This window comes from Aspergillus udagawae (assembly GCF_001078395.1).
Source record: "Aspergillus udagawae IFM 46973 DNA, scaffold_8, whole genome shotgun sequence".
In the NCBI taxonomy this organism is placed as follows: domain Eukaryota; kingdom Fungi; phylum Ascomycota; class Eurotiomycetes; order Eurotiales; family Aspergillaceae; genus Aspergillus; species Aspergillus udagawae.
Genome location: NW_025091271.1, coordinates 479961 through 496046, shown reverse-complemented (window position 1 = coordinate 496046; position 16086 = coordinate 479961). Strand labels below are relative to the sequence as shown.

At 51.5% G+C, this 16086-nt stretch overlaps 5 protein-coding genes across 5 annotated transcripts; 3 read left to right on the top strand and 2 right to left on the bottom strand.

The window, feature by feature from the left end:
• Window positions 1-113: 113 nt before the first annotated feature.
• On the bottom strand, window positions 114-2120 carry Aud_009677 (putative MFS transporter; the record flags this gene model as incomplete). The annotated part of the gene is made up of 10 exons (XM_043294526.1): window positions 114-140; window positions 188-520; window positions 568-807; window positions 858-977; window positions 1026-1226; window positions 1276-1382; window positions 1440-1531; window positions 1587-1662; window positions 1709-1799; window positions 1851-2120. The coding sequence occupies 10 exons, from the start codon at window positions 2118-2120 to the stop codon at window positions 114-116; spliced, it is 1557 nt and encodes a 518-aa protein (XP_043150461.1).
• A 1211-nt stretch (window positions 2121-3331) lies between these two features.
• Aud_009676 (putative extracellular lipase) lies at window positions 3332-4710 on the top strand (the record flags this gene model as incomplete). The annotated part of the gene is made up of 3 exons (XM_043294525.1): window positions 3332-3399; window positions 3451-3622; window positions 3673-4710. The coding sequence occupies 3 exons, from the start codon at window positions 3332-3334 to the stop codon at window positions 4708-4710; spliced, it is 1278 nt and encodes a 425-aa protein (XP_043150460.1).
• Window positions 4711-6508: 1798 nt separating this feature from the next.
• On the top strand, window positions 6509-7620 carry Aud_009675 (SRR1 family protein; the record flags this gene model as incomplete). Its single annotated transcript, XM_043294524.1, has 3 exons — window positions 6509-6744; window positions 6796-7452; window positions 7503-7620. The coding sequence occupies 3 exons, from the start codon at window positions 6509-6511 to the stop codon at window positions 7618-7620; spliced, it is 1011 nt and encodes a 336-aa protein (XP_043150459.1).
• Window positions 7621-8239: 619 nt separating this feature from the next.
• Aud_009674 (LipA and NB-ARC domain protein) lies at window positions 8240-10084 on the top strand (the record flags this gene model as incomplete). The annotated part of the gene is made up of 1 exon (XM_043294523.1): window positions 8240-10084. The coding sequence occupies one exon, from the start codon at window positions 8240-8242 to the stop codon at window positions 10082-10084; it is 1845 nt and encodes a 614-aa protein (XP_043150458.1).
• Window positions 10085-10172: 88 nt separating this feature from the next.
• Window positions 10173-15141, bottom strand: Aud_009673 (uncharacterized protein; the record flags this gene model as incomplete). The annotated part of the gene is made up of 2 exons (XM_043294522.1): window positions 10173-13537; window positions 13584-15141. The coding sequence occupies 2 exons, from the start codon at window positions 15139-15141 to the stop codon at window positions 10173-10175; spliced, it is 4923 nt and encodes a 1640-aa protein (XP_043150457.1).
• Between the last annotated feature and the right edge of the window lie 945 nt (window positions 15142-16086).

Sequence of the window (16086 nt, the reverse complement as noted above, 5' to 3'; positions counted from 1 at the left end):
ACCTCGCTTGCATCTACCCAACCGCAACAGGCCGGACAGCGAACATCAAACATCGTGTGAGAAATGAAGAATCCAGATACCGCTCCTCACTCCGTCCTGTCCGTAGGCAGAGGCTACAAAACATATCGAAAGCGAGGATTCTGTCACCATCAGCAACTGCGCCGCAGCTCACAAGCAACATACATACCTCGAAATCCGTCAAATCCGCCAGAACCTGCTCATCTGCATCTCCCTCCGGCGCGGCCATGCCCTCGGCGTCTCGCCGCTTATTCCGTCTGATCAACAACGCCCGCAAGGCAACCGTGCACGCCATCTCGCCCACCACACACGCCAGAATGAGCTTGCATCCGGTCTCGTAGACGGGTGCTTCCTTAGCTAGAAAGGCATGAGGGCCGACAATGTTTCCCACGCAGTATGCAAAGAAGACGAGGGCCGTTGCGGTAACTCGTTTTGTGTAGCCGCCTGTATTGCTCGAGGGCATTTGGAGGCAGAGGACGAGGGAGGTAACGTATGATCCGATCTGCTTGGTCAGTACACTCGCACGCAGGCAAGGGGCCGGTGACTTACGATGTAGTAGCCGAAGAGGACCCCGTAGCGATTGGTTCGGGGTAGCTGCCAGAGGAGACACACGCCTATCACGGTGGGTAGGAGGTAGATGGCCATGATGATTGTGCGGATGTTCTTGAATCGCGAGGATAGGTAGGTCCCTGAAAGGATAAAGAAGACCTGGAAGGCTCCTTGTGGAATGCCTAGCGCTGTGGCCTGGAGAGGACTGGTGACCAGTCCTTTGATGATAAGTTTGCCAAACTGCAGATAATGAGCGCAGATCTTGGTGCAGAGGTGAAGAGAAGACATACATTAGCCACGCCCCCGTTACACGTCTCATTGAACAAGACAAAAAAGAACGCGAGCCAGACTTGGGGATCGATGAGAGCCTCTCGGATCTGGTACCACTTTATCGAGCGGTTGAGAATGCCCTGGAAACATTAGTTAACGGGTTCTGTGCATCACACGCAAGCACATACTGTTTGATTCTGCTTTCCTCTTCCGATAAGCAGTATCTTTTCCTCGATTGTGAATCGCTTCGCGGAGAGAATGCTGTTTGGAAGGAAAAACAATAAAATGCCTCCCCAGAGCACCGTCACGCCGCCACAAATGAGAAACACTGCTCTCCAGACAGGAAACCCATGTAGCTGACCGATAGCAAAGCTTATCAGGCCTCCGAGCTTGAGACAGTCAGATATGGTCTAAAAGATCCAAGGGAGAGCTGCTCACCATTGATCCAATGCCATTGCAGCAGTAGAAACATCCAGCTCGAAAGGGCTGTTCCTGTCGGAGATACCACATGGCAACAATCATCATGAAACAGGGAGTAATCGGGGCTAAGCCGTTAGCTATTGCAGCTGCCGGAGTAGGCACGCGCATATCAAGGATAATACCTTCAAAGCAACCGAGGAGAAAGCGGCAGATAGCCATGCCGGTGAAATTGGTGCAGGCGGCCGTTATCATGAGAATGGCTCCCCATGCAATACTAGCAATATGTCAGTCCGCCAAATAGACAAGTGACATCAAGGAACCAAGCCTACACAAAGCATGAGATGACAGTTCCGACAGGAAGTCGCTGGGCAGTCAAATTCGCAGGATACTCCCAGAAGAGAAAACCTGTATCATTAGCCATAGTGGGACTGTTGGGGCCGAGCAAGAATACCAAAGTAAAAGATGCTGGCAAGCCAGCTATACTCATTACTATTAATGTGGGCATCTTTGAAAAGATCAAAGACTGCACTGTAGCCGAGAGCCTATACCATTTAGTAAGCAATCTCTTTGGCTCGCGTGTAGGGGAGACTCACCTGCTTATCGATATATTGCAAAGCGTATGTACCGCAGAGAAGAGGCAGAAGAATCAAATCAACTCGCCTTCTAATCCTTTGGGATTTGGCGGGGTCATCGAGCATTTCCTGAAGCTGGGAATGTGAAATGCCATGCTCTCTCAGAAAAAGTTCAGCCTCGTCCAGCGAAGAAATATGACCATTCTCGATGTCATCCACCTCCTTGCCAGAGACGTTTGCTAGGATTGTGTCGGTCTTAGCTTCGTCACTCTTCTTCTCATCTAGCGGCATTTTGATGGAGTAACGATCTGATATACTCAGACACGCGTACTGAGTCTCGGTAGCTGTCCGCTGCTTCCAGTCGTACTTATATCAAGTAACCCCGCTTCGAAGTACAGGGGTTGACTGCATGATAACGCCTTTCTCCAAGTTCCCTTTCTCCAAGTTCCAGGATTCCCCTGCCAGGAGGATTCAGTGGCAACTCTATCAGCTTCAGCCTATTGATACTCCAAATGGAAATCTAGCCGACCATAGGCAGCCTGATACCGTTATGGTGCCATCACCAATTAGCATGATGAGTAGAACTTGCTGATAGTGATAAAGACGGACGTTGTCCGCAACTTTATCTATACCATCAAAGTCTTGTAAGGAAGGAATGATAACCCCACTGATCGACCTCGTATCATGACCGCTGTTGGAGTCGGTAATGATGCTGTCAAAGATAAGCCGTGTGGGGTAGGTCCACAGTGGAGGCATATTCTGGCGAGGAGTCGAGCATCGTAGGCCTCACTATCAGCATCAAAGCGGGGAAGTGGAGAGCGACAGGATGACAGGGATATCGTAGCAGTTGCGCTGCTGAATCGATAAGAGCTTGATATTGAAGGGGTCATCTGCCTCTGAATTCTGAAGGTGATCTGCCGACAACATGATTTCCTCTCACAGACTCGTACTCCTGGCTGCATTGCCTGTCATCCTGCTTTTATTCCTACAGCAGGAGTATATATCTTTCCCAATACAGAGCCGGGTTCCGTCATGGCTCCCGGACGCTGTACTGGATAAATTTATCACTCGACCAACCGTCCGACTCCGCCAAGGTATCGTCGTGGGAACGAGATTATCCGACTCCCTGCGACAACCAGTTGATGCATTCCGAGGGATTCCTTATGCTCTACCTCCGACTGGAGAGAGGAGGTTCCGCAGAGCCGTCGCAGTGGGCCCTTCGAACGATATCATTGACGCGAGTCGGTTCGGTCCACGGTAAGGATCTATCTTTCTCGAATCCAGTATGGATGCTAATCAAGTAGATGCTCTGGTAAACAACTAATAAAAGTTCCTGGCGATGCCACTAGTTCTGAAGATTGCCTAACGGTGAACGTGTTTCGGCCTCATGGCGTAACAGGCAAACTACCTGTTGCGGTGTACGTGCATGGCGGGGCATACAACCGTGGCACAGGTAAGTCACTCTCAAACAAACGTGGACAAGTCTGACTAGAGAAGCTTCAATGCACAACACTGCATCAATGGTGGGATGGTCCGAGAAACCATTCGTTGCAGTAAGCTTCAACTATCGGTGAGTCGTCGTGCAAGTGATCCAATGGACTGAGCTGAGGGATCGTTCTAGTATCGGGGCGCTGGGATTCCTTCCCTCGACAGTGTCAGCCCAGGAGGGCATACTCAATCTCGGTCTGCACGACCAGATCCTTGCTTTCAAATGGGTTCAGGAAAATATTGAAGCGTTTGGAGGGAACCCCTCGCAAGTGACGCTCATCGGTCTGTCCGCAGGGGCACACTCAGTATGTTGCCTCTCGAGATATTCGAAGACCAAAACTGATATCAATCGTAGATCGCACACCATATCATGAACTACGACCTCGAAACCTCCCTCTTCCACCGAGCCGTCATCGAGTCTGGCGCAGCAACCTCCCGCGCGGTGCACCCATACAACGCCCAACTACACGAAGCCCAATTCCAAGAATTCATCACGGAAGCTGGCTGTACCGACAGACCGCAATCGGACATAATGAACTGCCTGCGCAGTCAACCATCATCAACCGTCATCAACGCCTCCTTCACCATCTTCGACCGATACAACCCTTCCGTCCGCTGGGCTTTCCAACCCGTCATCGACGGCGACCTCATCAAGCGCCGCCCAATCGACGCCTGGCGCTCCGGGAAATGGAACAAAATGCCCGTCCTTACCGGCTTCAACACAAACGAAGGAACATACTACGTCCCGTCCGCGATGTCGCAGTCCTCCGAGTTCACAAGCTTCTTCCGCACCTTGCTCCCCGCTTACTCGGACAAGGATATCAAAACGATCGACGAGCTCTACCCAGACCCCGCGGTTGACCCGTCCTCCCCGTATCTTGAAACTAGAAATATACCCGTCGGTCCGCAGTATAAGCGCGTCGAAGCCGCGTATGGCCATTACGCGTATGCCTGTCCGGTGCGGCAGACGGCAACTCTCGCCTCGGCGGGACAGGAGGAGCCCATTTTTCTGTATCGGTGGGCGCTGAACAAGACGGTCCAGGGGGGTGCGAACCACGGTGATCAGATGGCATATGAGACGTTTAATCCGGAGGTGCGAGGAATTTCGAAGAGTCAGGAGGAGATAGCCGTGATGTTTCATGCGTACATTACCTCGTTTATTGTGACTGGGAATCCAAATGCGGTGGGGGGACGGTATGGGAATCGCACAGTGTGGAAGCCATATGACGCCTCAGTGACATCTGGACGCAAAATTATGGTCTTTGGAGAAGGGAATGATGAGCGTGCTGGTGGGAGTGGTACGGGTGTTGCGGCGCAGCTGGTGGAGGACGAATGGAGTCGAAAAGAGTGTGATTTTTGGTGGACAAAGACCGGTGTATCAGACCTGAGATAAAGCTGATGTGAAGTAGACACTTGAATCTTTGACGAGTGACGAAGAGAAGACGGGACAATTTTATGATTTTATGTTATCGGAAGTGACTGCGACACAGACTCAGTCTCACCCTCTGACGCTCGTCTAGACATTAGGGCTTGATACGGTTACAGGTTGGATTGCCATAATAACGGGTCTTAGAGGACTTTCTCAACCATATTTGCAACTAAGAAAACCGATTACAAGTATCGCTTGTCGCTTAGATTGAAAGGGAATATGATTCTGGGTTACGAAGCCGGGTGGTACATGCTCTGCAGCTACCACAAGACTTCTTCTAGGAGACTAGTAGTCATCGCCTGCTCTGATTGCGATGTTTCACGAATGTAGAATCTTATGTATATCTTCAAGCTTAGGTGTGCTCATCTCAAACTAACGACATGGGTTCCGTACACGCCAATGCAATCATTACGGTAGTAACGGGGCCACGATCACCCTAAGAACGCGAGCACTCCGACTTGGTAGGCCCCATAGACATGCAAGCAAGGACAGTTCGGAGTCTCTCTAATCGGTACTTGTTCCCGGACGCTTGGATCGGTCCAGAACCCGATGCCGAGAGAAATGGAGCAGAGTCTCTGCGGTTGGTGGGACGTAATGCCGGCAGCTCTTATAAAGGGAACTGCCTTATTCGCGAATAGAGATGTGTACTGACAGACAATTTTTATGAACGGGGTTGATGCTTATTTTCTGAAGGTACTATTCAAACCCTACCAAAACCTAAGTAAGCGAAACTCTGGCATTAGACAAATGAAGCGTTCCCGGGGCGATGACCAGGCACACATATATACGAAGACGGCACGCGTAGATGAAGAAGACACGTCCAATCCTTCAGTCACGCAGCCCAATATTCATAAGCAAGTGACACGTGTGTCATATGCAGGGGACGAAAAGATTGCCAAGGACAATGAAACTCAAAATGTGCTGGCGTGTAGCCAAAATCGCCGAGGTACTGCACCACATGTTCGCTGCCAACTCATCGGCTCGCCACGTCGGAGGATGGTCCAGCTACATTATCCGTGGCTGGAGATATGGATGAGGGCCAGATTTTTGACCCTTAATAGACGGGAGACAAGTCCAATCGGATAAGGAGGATTTGTTGGAATCATCGGGGTTTATGGGGGCTTTGGCAAGTTCGGATATGACATGCATGAAGGCTTAGCGTGCATTCAGATGTACGAGAAGGGCAAAGGGAGATCGACAGAAATCACCGTTAATTTGCATGAAACCAACCAACAGTTGGCTCATTGGGATAAAAATATCCCTAATATGACCCAATATAGTAGTTTAGTTGGGGTCCCTCCAGGTAAATCACACAGTTTCGGATATTAATAGGATGGTCTTCTCGTCCCGGACCAATGAGGCTGCTGGGACAGGATTAGCCTGTTGGAACAAGAGTACACAGCCTGGATCGTTGAGTCGACGATGGCGGTGAGGCCCATGCGAGTGATGGTCTTGTGTAGCCCAGAGAGTAAGAAAATAGAGAGGAGCAAACATCCGATGAAGGCTGTTCTGATCGATCCAACATCAAGGAATATGGCTATTTTTGAGCTACAGAAGATAAAGCTTCCACACCACACCTTTGCAGATGAACGGTTTGGTTATTTAAATGAGTCTCAGGCAGCCAGACCAGCTGCCTTCACTTGTTCTTCAGGACAGTGACTGAAGACTAAGAATATTCACGGCCAAGAGTGATTGTTTCCCACCGCCCTCTCAACAAGTAATCACACCTGACGTAGAAAATATTCTCTTACTCCCATACACTATGTCCTCGTTAACCAGCACCATGGCAATGGAGGAGGAGCAGTGGGTCACCGCAGAAGAGAAGGTTCGCCGTATTCTCAAGGCGTATGCCTTGGGACAGCCTCTCTTCCCTCGCGATGTTCTTCAAGACCTCAGTCGTCAGATCGATCAGGGACGTGAGGAGGTGCACATTGCAGATCTGGATGGCGTTCCTCAGAAACATAGCCTCAAGGTTCCGGCATGGTGTGCAGATTGGGCGTAAGACACTGCTGGTCGCCCTAAGGTGAAGCAATGACTGACAGCGTCTAGGAACTCGTACCGCATCTCCTACTGTAGCATCCAAGCTATGACCACCGTCAACCCTTTCATGCCAGATGAGATTCTTCGTGACCAACCTCCCGTTGCGATATGCTACACCAGAAACGACAAGAAACCCGAGAATCCTCTACATGAAGTACAAGAGGCATTCGACAGACAACGCGAAGTGTGGCAGACTAGCGAGGCCTGCGAGGTTCTGCAGAAGCAGCTGACTACTCTGAGTCTCTCTCGCCCGATCACCAAGATCGTCTGCTTTGGACTGGGTACTCTGGGCCGCTTGAACTCCCGCAGCGCTGACAGGTCCCACACCCAGCATGCTGCCGTTGCAACCATGGTGCAAGCACTGAAGGCGAGACAAGGCAAACGGAACGAGGAGATAAGATGCTTTGCGCAGGACCCTGCATACGACGAGGTCGATATGGCATTGCTTAGAAGCATTGGTATCACCCCGCTGGACGATCCAAAGGGGTTCCTCGCCGTCGACGAATCCACTCTCGTCTTTTGCGTCAGCCCCAACGTGCCCGTGAAGCAGATCATTGCTGATGTTCAGTGGCCCGCGGCGATGATTTGGAACACTGTCAGGACTTCCGAGCCAGATGTCGCAAAGTGGGAACAGCGTGTCAGGAATGGCCAGGTAACCTGGGTTTGGTATGTTCAAGTGCACTTTCTGCTCAATGCACAAAGATTGACTGTAGCAGCCCCTACACCACCGATCCGGATTCTTCGCGCGTACGCAAGATGGTCAGTCATTACGTGCAGGCTCCAGTGGTTGACATGGACGACTGTCTCGGGGACTTGGCAATCTACATGAGATGAAAGTATAGCTGCATACCTCGCTTTCTGGATGGAGACTATGTATCAACCCATGTCTTCTACATCGAATAATATGAGGTTATGGATAAGATACCTAGTCAACTAGCCAGACGTAGTGCCATAATGTTCCTTAAGATATAGACAGGTAATGTCATTCTACGCAAGGGAATCCTTGGTATTCTACCTGTCCTGGCCCCGTACGCCTGCTTCCTGCCAGGCCGCTAGGGATCAAAGCTCTGGCTTATCACGGTCTTCGAAAGGGTCCCAGTGAGATGTTTATGCCTTTAAAATAGCATGCGGCTGCATGTGCACGAACAAGCACCGCACTTCAAGCTAGAGAGCAGCAGCAGGAATTGGAGACTGGCAGTGGACAAAGGGAGCTCCCAAAAAGGAACTGCATCATATCATTGGATACTCTGGATAAATAGGGTTATGCACACAACAAGCTTACTAAGCAATGCTTCTCCAATCCGGTGCGTCTCTCATCCGATCGGCGTCATCCACTTTGTCTTTCCATCAAATGATTCAACAGGATTACCGGACCAAAACAATCATCGATCAATCAACATGATTTTGCTTCTATATCAAATTAACTACTATATATCTCTTATACTTTAACACAATGACTCCCGCTGATGAATTATTTCTGCATCCACCGGATCCACCTCAGTTCCGTATTCGACGAAAACCAGTCTCCAATCCCTACCTCCATCAAAGCTATAACAATGATGGTGACAGATATTCTTCACAACTGCCCAGTCCGACCATCAGGGGTGTAGCGATGGTTTCGTCGGCAGATATTCCACCTCCAATGCTTCCGCGCCCACCGTTGAGGTCCAAAGCATCCGCCAACACTATTGCTGACCCCTATTCTGGTCGCTGCGAGAGGAACTGCGATAGCAATGCTTGGCCTTCCACCTCAGTCCAGCGCGCTGCAACGGACATGATTCCTGCATCGGAACCCCGAACCTCTCAGTCGTCGGCTTCAGTAACTGTGCAAAAAGCATTTGGTGAAGCCCGGCATTTTCTGGGTGGACTCGTCAGTCGTCCTGCAGAGTCCAATAAGCATTTTACCATATTACGCCACTCACCCGGCGTGATCTTCTATCGTGGCAGTACTACATCTGTCACGATCTCTATCTTCTCTGACGCCCCTGTACCGTCCGATCGTTCCTTATGGCTCCAGAACAAGGGCTGGACAGGAAAAACGGGGATGCGCGCCAAGGCTCTGTTCCGACTGACAGATGACTGGCTGGACATCACACCCACTCTGGCCTTGCGCTCCGACCAAGTAGAGCCAAACGACGAGCGGGCATGGCAGCGTGACATTGCCAAGTTTCTGAAAAAGGCCCCGTCGCGTGTGCGCGATACACATCGCCTGCGCGAGACGGCCGTTGCACGGATCCCTGCTGAGGCCGGCGACGGGTACTTTCAGGTTGTACTGTGTCAGGGGCCGAAAAAGAAGGTTCTTTGCACGAGTCCAGTGTTTCGCATCCTTTCCACCTCGCTTAGTCCAAGCTCCATTCGTGGAGCTAGCTTGGCTACCCTGCCGTTGGAGGTGGGTGCGATGGTGCTGGGGCTATACGCGCAGACGGCGGCGCAGACCGCCATCAACCCGGCCACATCACTCGTACAATCGACAATTCAACCATTTAAGCCCTCATGGGTGACACAGACTGCTGCTGAGACAGCATACGGAATTGGCGTGTCGACGCGACCAGGCGACGACAACAGTAATCAGGGCCCTACGGCGGCAATGGCGCGCGGTCAACAGGAATCGATCTCTTTAGAGACAGGACCGAGCCCGCCGTTCCCGGTGAGCTTCAAGGCACGAGCTGAAGCCGTGCCAGGAGAAGGGGCCTATGACATGCAACAGATGCGACTCAGTAAGGTCCCCGATCTGATTTTGGACCGGTTACATGGTTTCTTCTTCGGCTGGGCACGACTTCTAGCCGCCCAAGAGACTAGCGAATCCTCGGGTCCTCAATGGTACCAGGCCATCCTTGCCATCCGCAATCTGGATCCCTCTCAGCAAGCGCGTGTAAACATGTCTCAGGTCACGAAACGAGCCACCACTATTCGCTTTCTCGAGGAGGTCCAACTCCCGTCTCAATCCCGGGTCGAGGTACGTGTGCTTGGTTTTCTTCGACCTGATGTGCCGCCACCCCGCGGAACGAGTGAGGAGGAATTGCTGGAAGCGCGAAATGCCGCTGCTGAAGCGGCCATGTTGGCGGATGCGTGCGACGCGGAATACGCCCAGAATGTGCTGGAGTACCCTGCTTGGGGACCGGACAGTCGAAGAGAAGCCGGAGTGATTGACCGTACCAAAGAGGGAGTTGAAAACATACGGGCCCGTGGCCAGAAGGTCGTTGAACGTGTCCCACTACATTGGCTCGGCGTGAGATCTCCTATAGCGGCAATGCGAGACCGACAGATTACTATGAACGGCTTCTACGTGGTCCGTTGAAATGTATACTGTTTCGATAGAATCGTGGATAACATTTTCTTGGTGCTGATATTGATAGCGGGAATCATATTCCCAGTGCACCATGTTGTCAGAAAGTTCCATCAAAACTCCATCCGACCTGTCTCACCCACTCACTGCTGCTCGCCTTCCACCTGCGAATCATTGCCATCAACTGTTTGTTCTGCCGCAAATCCCCTGACTCAATCCTCTTCAAAGCGCACCGGGCAATGTCTACTTTCAAGCGCCGATACAGTGTTTCCTGGTCTTCCTCGCCATCGTTCCCAAAGAGAAGGGCAAAGGACCCGAGGTCCTTCTCTTCCACGTCGTCCACCTGCTCCTTGACAGCGTCAAACTCAACCACCAACACAGGATTGTCGGCAAACCTTTTCACGAGGTCCATAAGTCTCCTCCCGAACTCCATTCCTGGTTTGTTTGTGCGAGCATTGTACGTCGGCGATGGCAGAAGCAGCATCTCGATTGCGAACCTCGACGGCAGGACAGCAGGCGACCTGTATGGATCTTCCATCCACTGTGCCGTCCTCAACGACTCGATATCCGTGACAATCCGCTCCATCATCCTCTGCAGCAAGTCATACCGCCCAGGATCAGTTACACACCTCATCTTTCCATTCAAGATCTTCAATGACTCCAAACTCGTTTCTACGGAAACCACGAACCGATCGAGCTCCTTGTCAAATCTCACCGGGTGCCGGGTCACTATCCCCGCGCGACAGATGTACTCGTCCACGAGGTCGGAGGCTGTTATGTCACCCTCCACCTGCGTTTGCACTCCCGCAGCGATATCTTTGCCTATTGCGGCGAAAGGTCTAGGGCTACGCAGGTGCGACACTAGAGTGAGCCAGTGCTTTCCCTCCGCACTGCCCTGCCACCTCTTATTTTTCGCAGAAAGTTTCTTGTTTATCGTTTCCACGTGAGGGTACTGGATGTAAGCGAGGGCCCAGCACCTGTGTCGGCGAAGGTAGGATTTCGGGAGATATGGTCCCCAGGTATCGAAGAGGGAGTCGACGGCGGATGGATCAAAGGTCCAGATCTTACTGAGTGACGTGATGGCATTGTCTTCTTCAGGAGTAAGGTGGACCTCTGACAGGAAACATCGAATCCAGCGAGCGTGCTGCCGAGCTGATTCTTCCAATAGCGGGAGGAGTACCTTGTGCACGTATTCTTTGCGGGATTGTTTAGGTAAGGAGAACGCGGTTCTGAGGAAACAACCGAACAAGGGGCGATCGTATACGGGAGCGACTTCTGGAAGAGGTCTCTCTCCTTTTTCGGCGGCAAGCCAGTCGGCCTCCGACATAGCTTCTCGTTCGCTCGGGCCAGAAGCGGCGCTCGCCATGGAGGCGAGTACAGTAAATACCGGTGTCACGTCTGCCACGCGGTGGAACTGTCGCAGAACTGCCATGACAACTTCAGTGCGAACATCAATGTGGTGGTTTGAATCGAAGATATTTTGAAGTATGCGAATACAGGTGGATATGTCGACGAAGGTTGCGTCGGCGAGGAGTTGGGCGAGCATCTTGATTGTTGTGATCTTAACATAGGGCGGATTCTCTGTCGATGGATCATGACCATCAGACTCTTCGGCCTTGGGTTTACCGGCGTTGCAGACGAAGTTGGCAAACGTGTTGAACATTTGAGCGGCGTGGTGCGGCAGGAGTCGCGTCCCCAGCTTCAATAGTCTCATCTGCCGATGGTACGAGGATGCGTCTGGGAATGACTTGAGGACTTGGAGCACAACATCAATAGCCAGTTGCGGCTGGTCTGTTTTGTGCAGGAGCTTGATCAAGCTCATCGTGACTGATAATATTGTGGAATAGCTCGGTTGCTTTTTCTCTGAATTCTCTGCGAGCATCTTGAGCAGCGACACGACAACTTCACGGAGCAGTTGCGCGGGAACAAACTTCACGCATTTCTCAAGAGCTTTTGCCGCATCATGGATGGCACCCTTTTTGGCAACGGCAGTCAGAAACTCATCTGCGAGGAAGATGGCCGGGTATCGAGGCGAGGAGACATTTTGCGGCCAGGGACGGCGTAGGATTCGCGTCGTCCGCTGGTTAAGAGTGTCGATGTATAGGAGCGCAGAAAGCGCGACTGCTTCACGCTGTGACATTGGCACCGAGCGTTCGGTGTGATACCAAACCCAGAATGGACTCTCCTTTGGCTGAATATTGTTCCTGATGGTTCGATCTACGGCATTCATGCGGCAGATGAGGATCGTTCGTTCAACCTTCCGCTCTTCTGGCTCAGTTTCTGCGCTTGGACTGTCCACAAGAGCAGGGTCCGGGCGAGGGTCCCATTCAACCACATGATCCATATCGAAACACTGTTCAAAGTATGCGGTCACCCAAAACTTTCTCGGGGGAAGCGGCGGCTGGATTATTTTGGCCGCCTCTCGTAAGCCTTCTCGACGGGCCAACCCAGCAAGCCATTCCTTAAAGATCTCCAACTGATCTGGATAGGGGCGCAGGGTAGCAGAGAACATTTCCCAGATCTGCAAGAGCTCCTTTTCCTTCACTGCTTCCGAAGGATCTTCTATGACAGCTCGAACCCCGTAATCAAGGGAGTCTATGGGGTAATTGTCTCTGGCAGCACTAGCTGGGACGACACTCAGCATCACACCCGTGGATGGCACCATCAGATCAGCAAGTCTGGACGCTACGTATGGCATATCATCCGGGTACTTGTTGGCAAGTTGGGTCAGTTCCAAACTTGGGAGGAGATACTCCAGGGGAAGGCCTCGCGGGAAGCCTAGGGGTAGATCCATGATTTCGGGGTTTTCGTCCATCCTTTTCTCGACCCAGAATTGATTCCGTTCGTACGCCATACGATCCAGGAAAGGGAGCACAGCTTTGTCCTCGTCATCGAGGCAGTCAATGCGAGAAACTGCACCACTGAAGCCGCTCCATGTGAACTTGTCGGGGTCCTCGCTGTTTGCCAGGCGCTCGAATTCGAGAATAATAGGCAGCAAAGAGTACAGCAGGATGTCGACGCGTTCGGCTTCGGTGCCTGCACTAACCATCCCAAATTCCTCGATTCTCCTGGATATTATTTCGCCAAAGAGGTAGGGGATGCCGCTGGTCAAATTCCTCTGGTAATGCGGCTCGCGGACAATAAGGTGTGCGATGTCCAAGTACGACCGGAGAACCTGGTTACCCTTTTTCACCACTGCTTTCAATTCAGCAAGTGTTTCCGGTCTTCTCGGGCGTAGAATGTATGTGCGGGATACGATTGGCGCTGTCTTCCTGCTGAAAAGGATATCCAATAGTCCCGGAAAGACAACCGGATCTCGAAGGAATCGCTTGCTCCATTCCACAGTTTCTTGAAAGATATCCAAGGACATGCTCGCGATCGCAAATCGCAGGGTGGCAGTAGCCCAGGTCAACCTTTGTTGAGGGTCTCTGTCTCTTGTTGCCCGACGTTTCGACTCCGCCAGCGCTGCACGCGTCAGCATTGCATGATATGAAGATCACGGTGGACACACCTTTACGGGTAATAGGAAGCTGGCCACTCGTATCCTCGTCCAGTTCCCAATCTATCTTCAACAAGCACTGGTCCGTCCATGTCATTTGATCTTCATCCGCTGAGGCGCCGTCGGGGTCTGGAAGAAACTCTTCGCAACCGTGGATCGCCAGCATGCGACCAAAAAGCCATTTTGCATCGGACGTGGGTAAATCTCGCAGGGTTGCCTCTTTCCAGTACGGAAGGAGTTGGCTTTCGCGCTCTGAAGGGGGCCATGTATTGAGATCCACGTTGATAGATGGCAGATTGCGACAAAGGAATTTGATGAAGGTCAGTCGTTCTTCCATTGGGATATCGCATACATACCGGCCCAGATTATTGCGAAACTCTTTGGGGTTTTTGCGAACATTGAATTTCCGATCGGCTTGCTGCCGCAGCGTCTGGAGGAGCAAGTCTTCCAGCAGTTCCAGATGGGGGGAGAAGCACTTTGCGCCATGGTGAGAAAAGATGCTCTGCAGCCAGAAGCGCCACTTATACCGGATCTTTCCCGTGCGAGCAATAGACCACCATCGGACGATCTCGCACGGCAACGAGGACTCCATGTACCAGCGCTGCTCACTATGCTGGAAGTATGTCGGCAAGATGTGCTTGACGAACTTGAGTACAACGTGCAAGGCAGACTCCTTTTTCGCTGCCAGTTTTAACGTAGCGTCGATCAAGTCCGGTATGTGGCTACTTATACTGCGCTTGAAGCCAGCATTTGCAGAAAGGGCGTGGACCACGTCGAGACAAAATGCCATGCCAGGGTGAACGTCGGCGGGCATATCGGGTGGGAGGTATACTGGTACATACTCCTGCTGCGAGCGCACGAGAGCCTGGGGCTGGGAAGAGAAGACTTTGGCACGCAAATCCTCCGAGGCTTCAACAGTTCCCACGACAATCCTCCGCAGTAGATCTAAGTGCAGACTCCCTAGTTCTTCCAAGCGCCGCTGGAACGGGTCATCCTGCTGGTGTTGTCGCTTGAGATACCCAAGCACGTAGCTCTCACTGCAAAGCTGGGTTAACGGGGCAAGAGCAGGCGATATCAGCCGACCAGTCATGCGATCCGACTGGGCCACAAGGCGGAGCAGCTCCTCCACACAAGTTGAGATCACCTCGCGATTGCCCTGGAATTTGATGTCGGTAATAACCGACGCAAGCCGTTTCACTTCGGTCATGGGGAGATTGTCAATGATCTCTTTGATGCCGGCCGCGCCCCCCAGGAAATCCCACGTGTCCTTCCATTTCCTACTGTGGAACATGCGTCGTAGGGCGTGGATACTTGTCTTGCGGACGCCGCAGGAGATGGGGTCCGTGAGTGCGCCACGGAGGAGTTCAGGGGCATGCTTTATCGCCAGAGGGAACCAGATCTCGTAGACGACCAGGGGGATGGATTCACTGTGCACTTGAGAAAGCAAATGTGTGTTGATTGCGTGGATATCCGCGCTTCCAGATTTGATCAGATCTTGAAAATGGCGAGCGATGGCGGGTGGTGCCTTTTGTAAGAGGAGCCTTGGCTCCAGCTGCGTTTGGAGGTCCATCTTGATCGAGATATGAATGGTGGTTCGACTTGTGCCGGGACTGCAAGCTTATATAGCATTAGCTCCAGGATTGACTCGGCTACACAAACTAGTAGCACTACCGCAACTGACTCACTATTCAGCCTCATGGCTTAGTCTAGTCGCTAAGAAGTGCAAGCAATGTAACCTTAGACTAAGATTAAAGTGCCAAGCCAGGCGCACGATAGTAAAGGGCCTGGACTTTATGACTCAATGTCCTGCCCTGTACATAGTGCAATGCGGGTATGTAGGAGATAGACTCTGTACAAGGCTGTTCTCCGTGCCATAATTATATTAATTAAATAACTTGACAAGGACAAGTGCTCTATATTATCATTGTCTTAGAACCAGCCTATCACGTTCTATCCTTGGTAGAGAGGAAAAGAGAGGATCAGTTGGTATGACTCAAACATGTAGAAAGCAAATACAATAGACATTTACATTCTTTGTCAGAATATTAACATACATATGCTAATGTTATTGGAACTAGAATAATTATTGATGCTTGTTACGGCGATAGTGATCTTGAGAATGAGTGGCTGTGCACCCATCTATATCTAAATCAAACATCTCTAATATCACTCAAAGTCTCCATAACACCAGAATGTAACCGACTCATTATCAACGCACTCGACCCCGGCTAATACAGACAAACTTCCCAAGAACAGAGACACTCACTGCAATCCATCAGCAAAACCACCTCTGCTTAAGGGGTAAGGTAAACTTACTAGGCAGCCCTATCACACCCACCCCCATTGAATCCACTGTTCTGGCACTATGGCAAGTCAAGTCAGTACTGGTAAGGAAAAAGGATAATGACTTACAGCATAAATACACTGCAGGTTCGCAATGAACTATGCTTCGTCTTCGCCGAGGTCGCCGAGGAGGGGCATGCATTTCCGGAGGACGGTGGGTGGGTGTGGACTT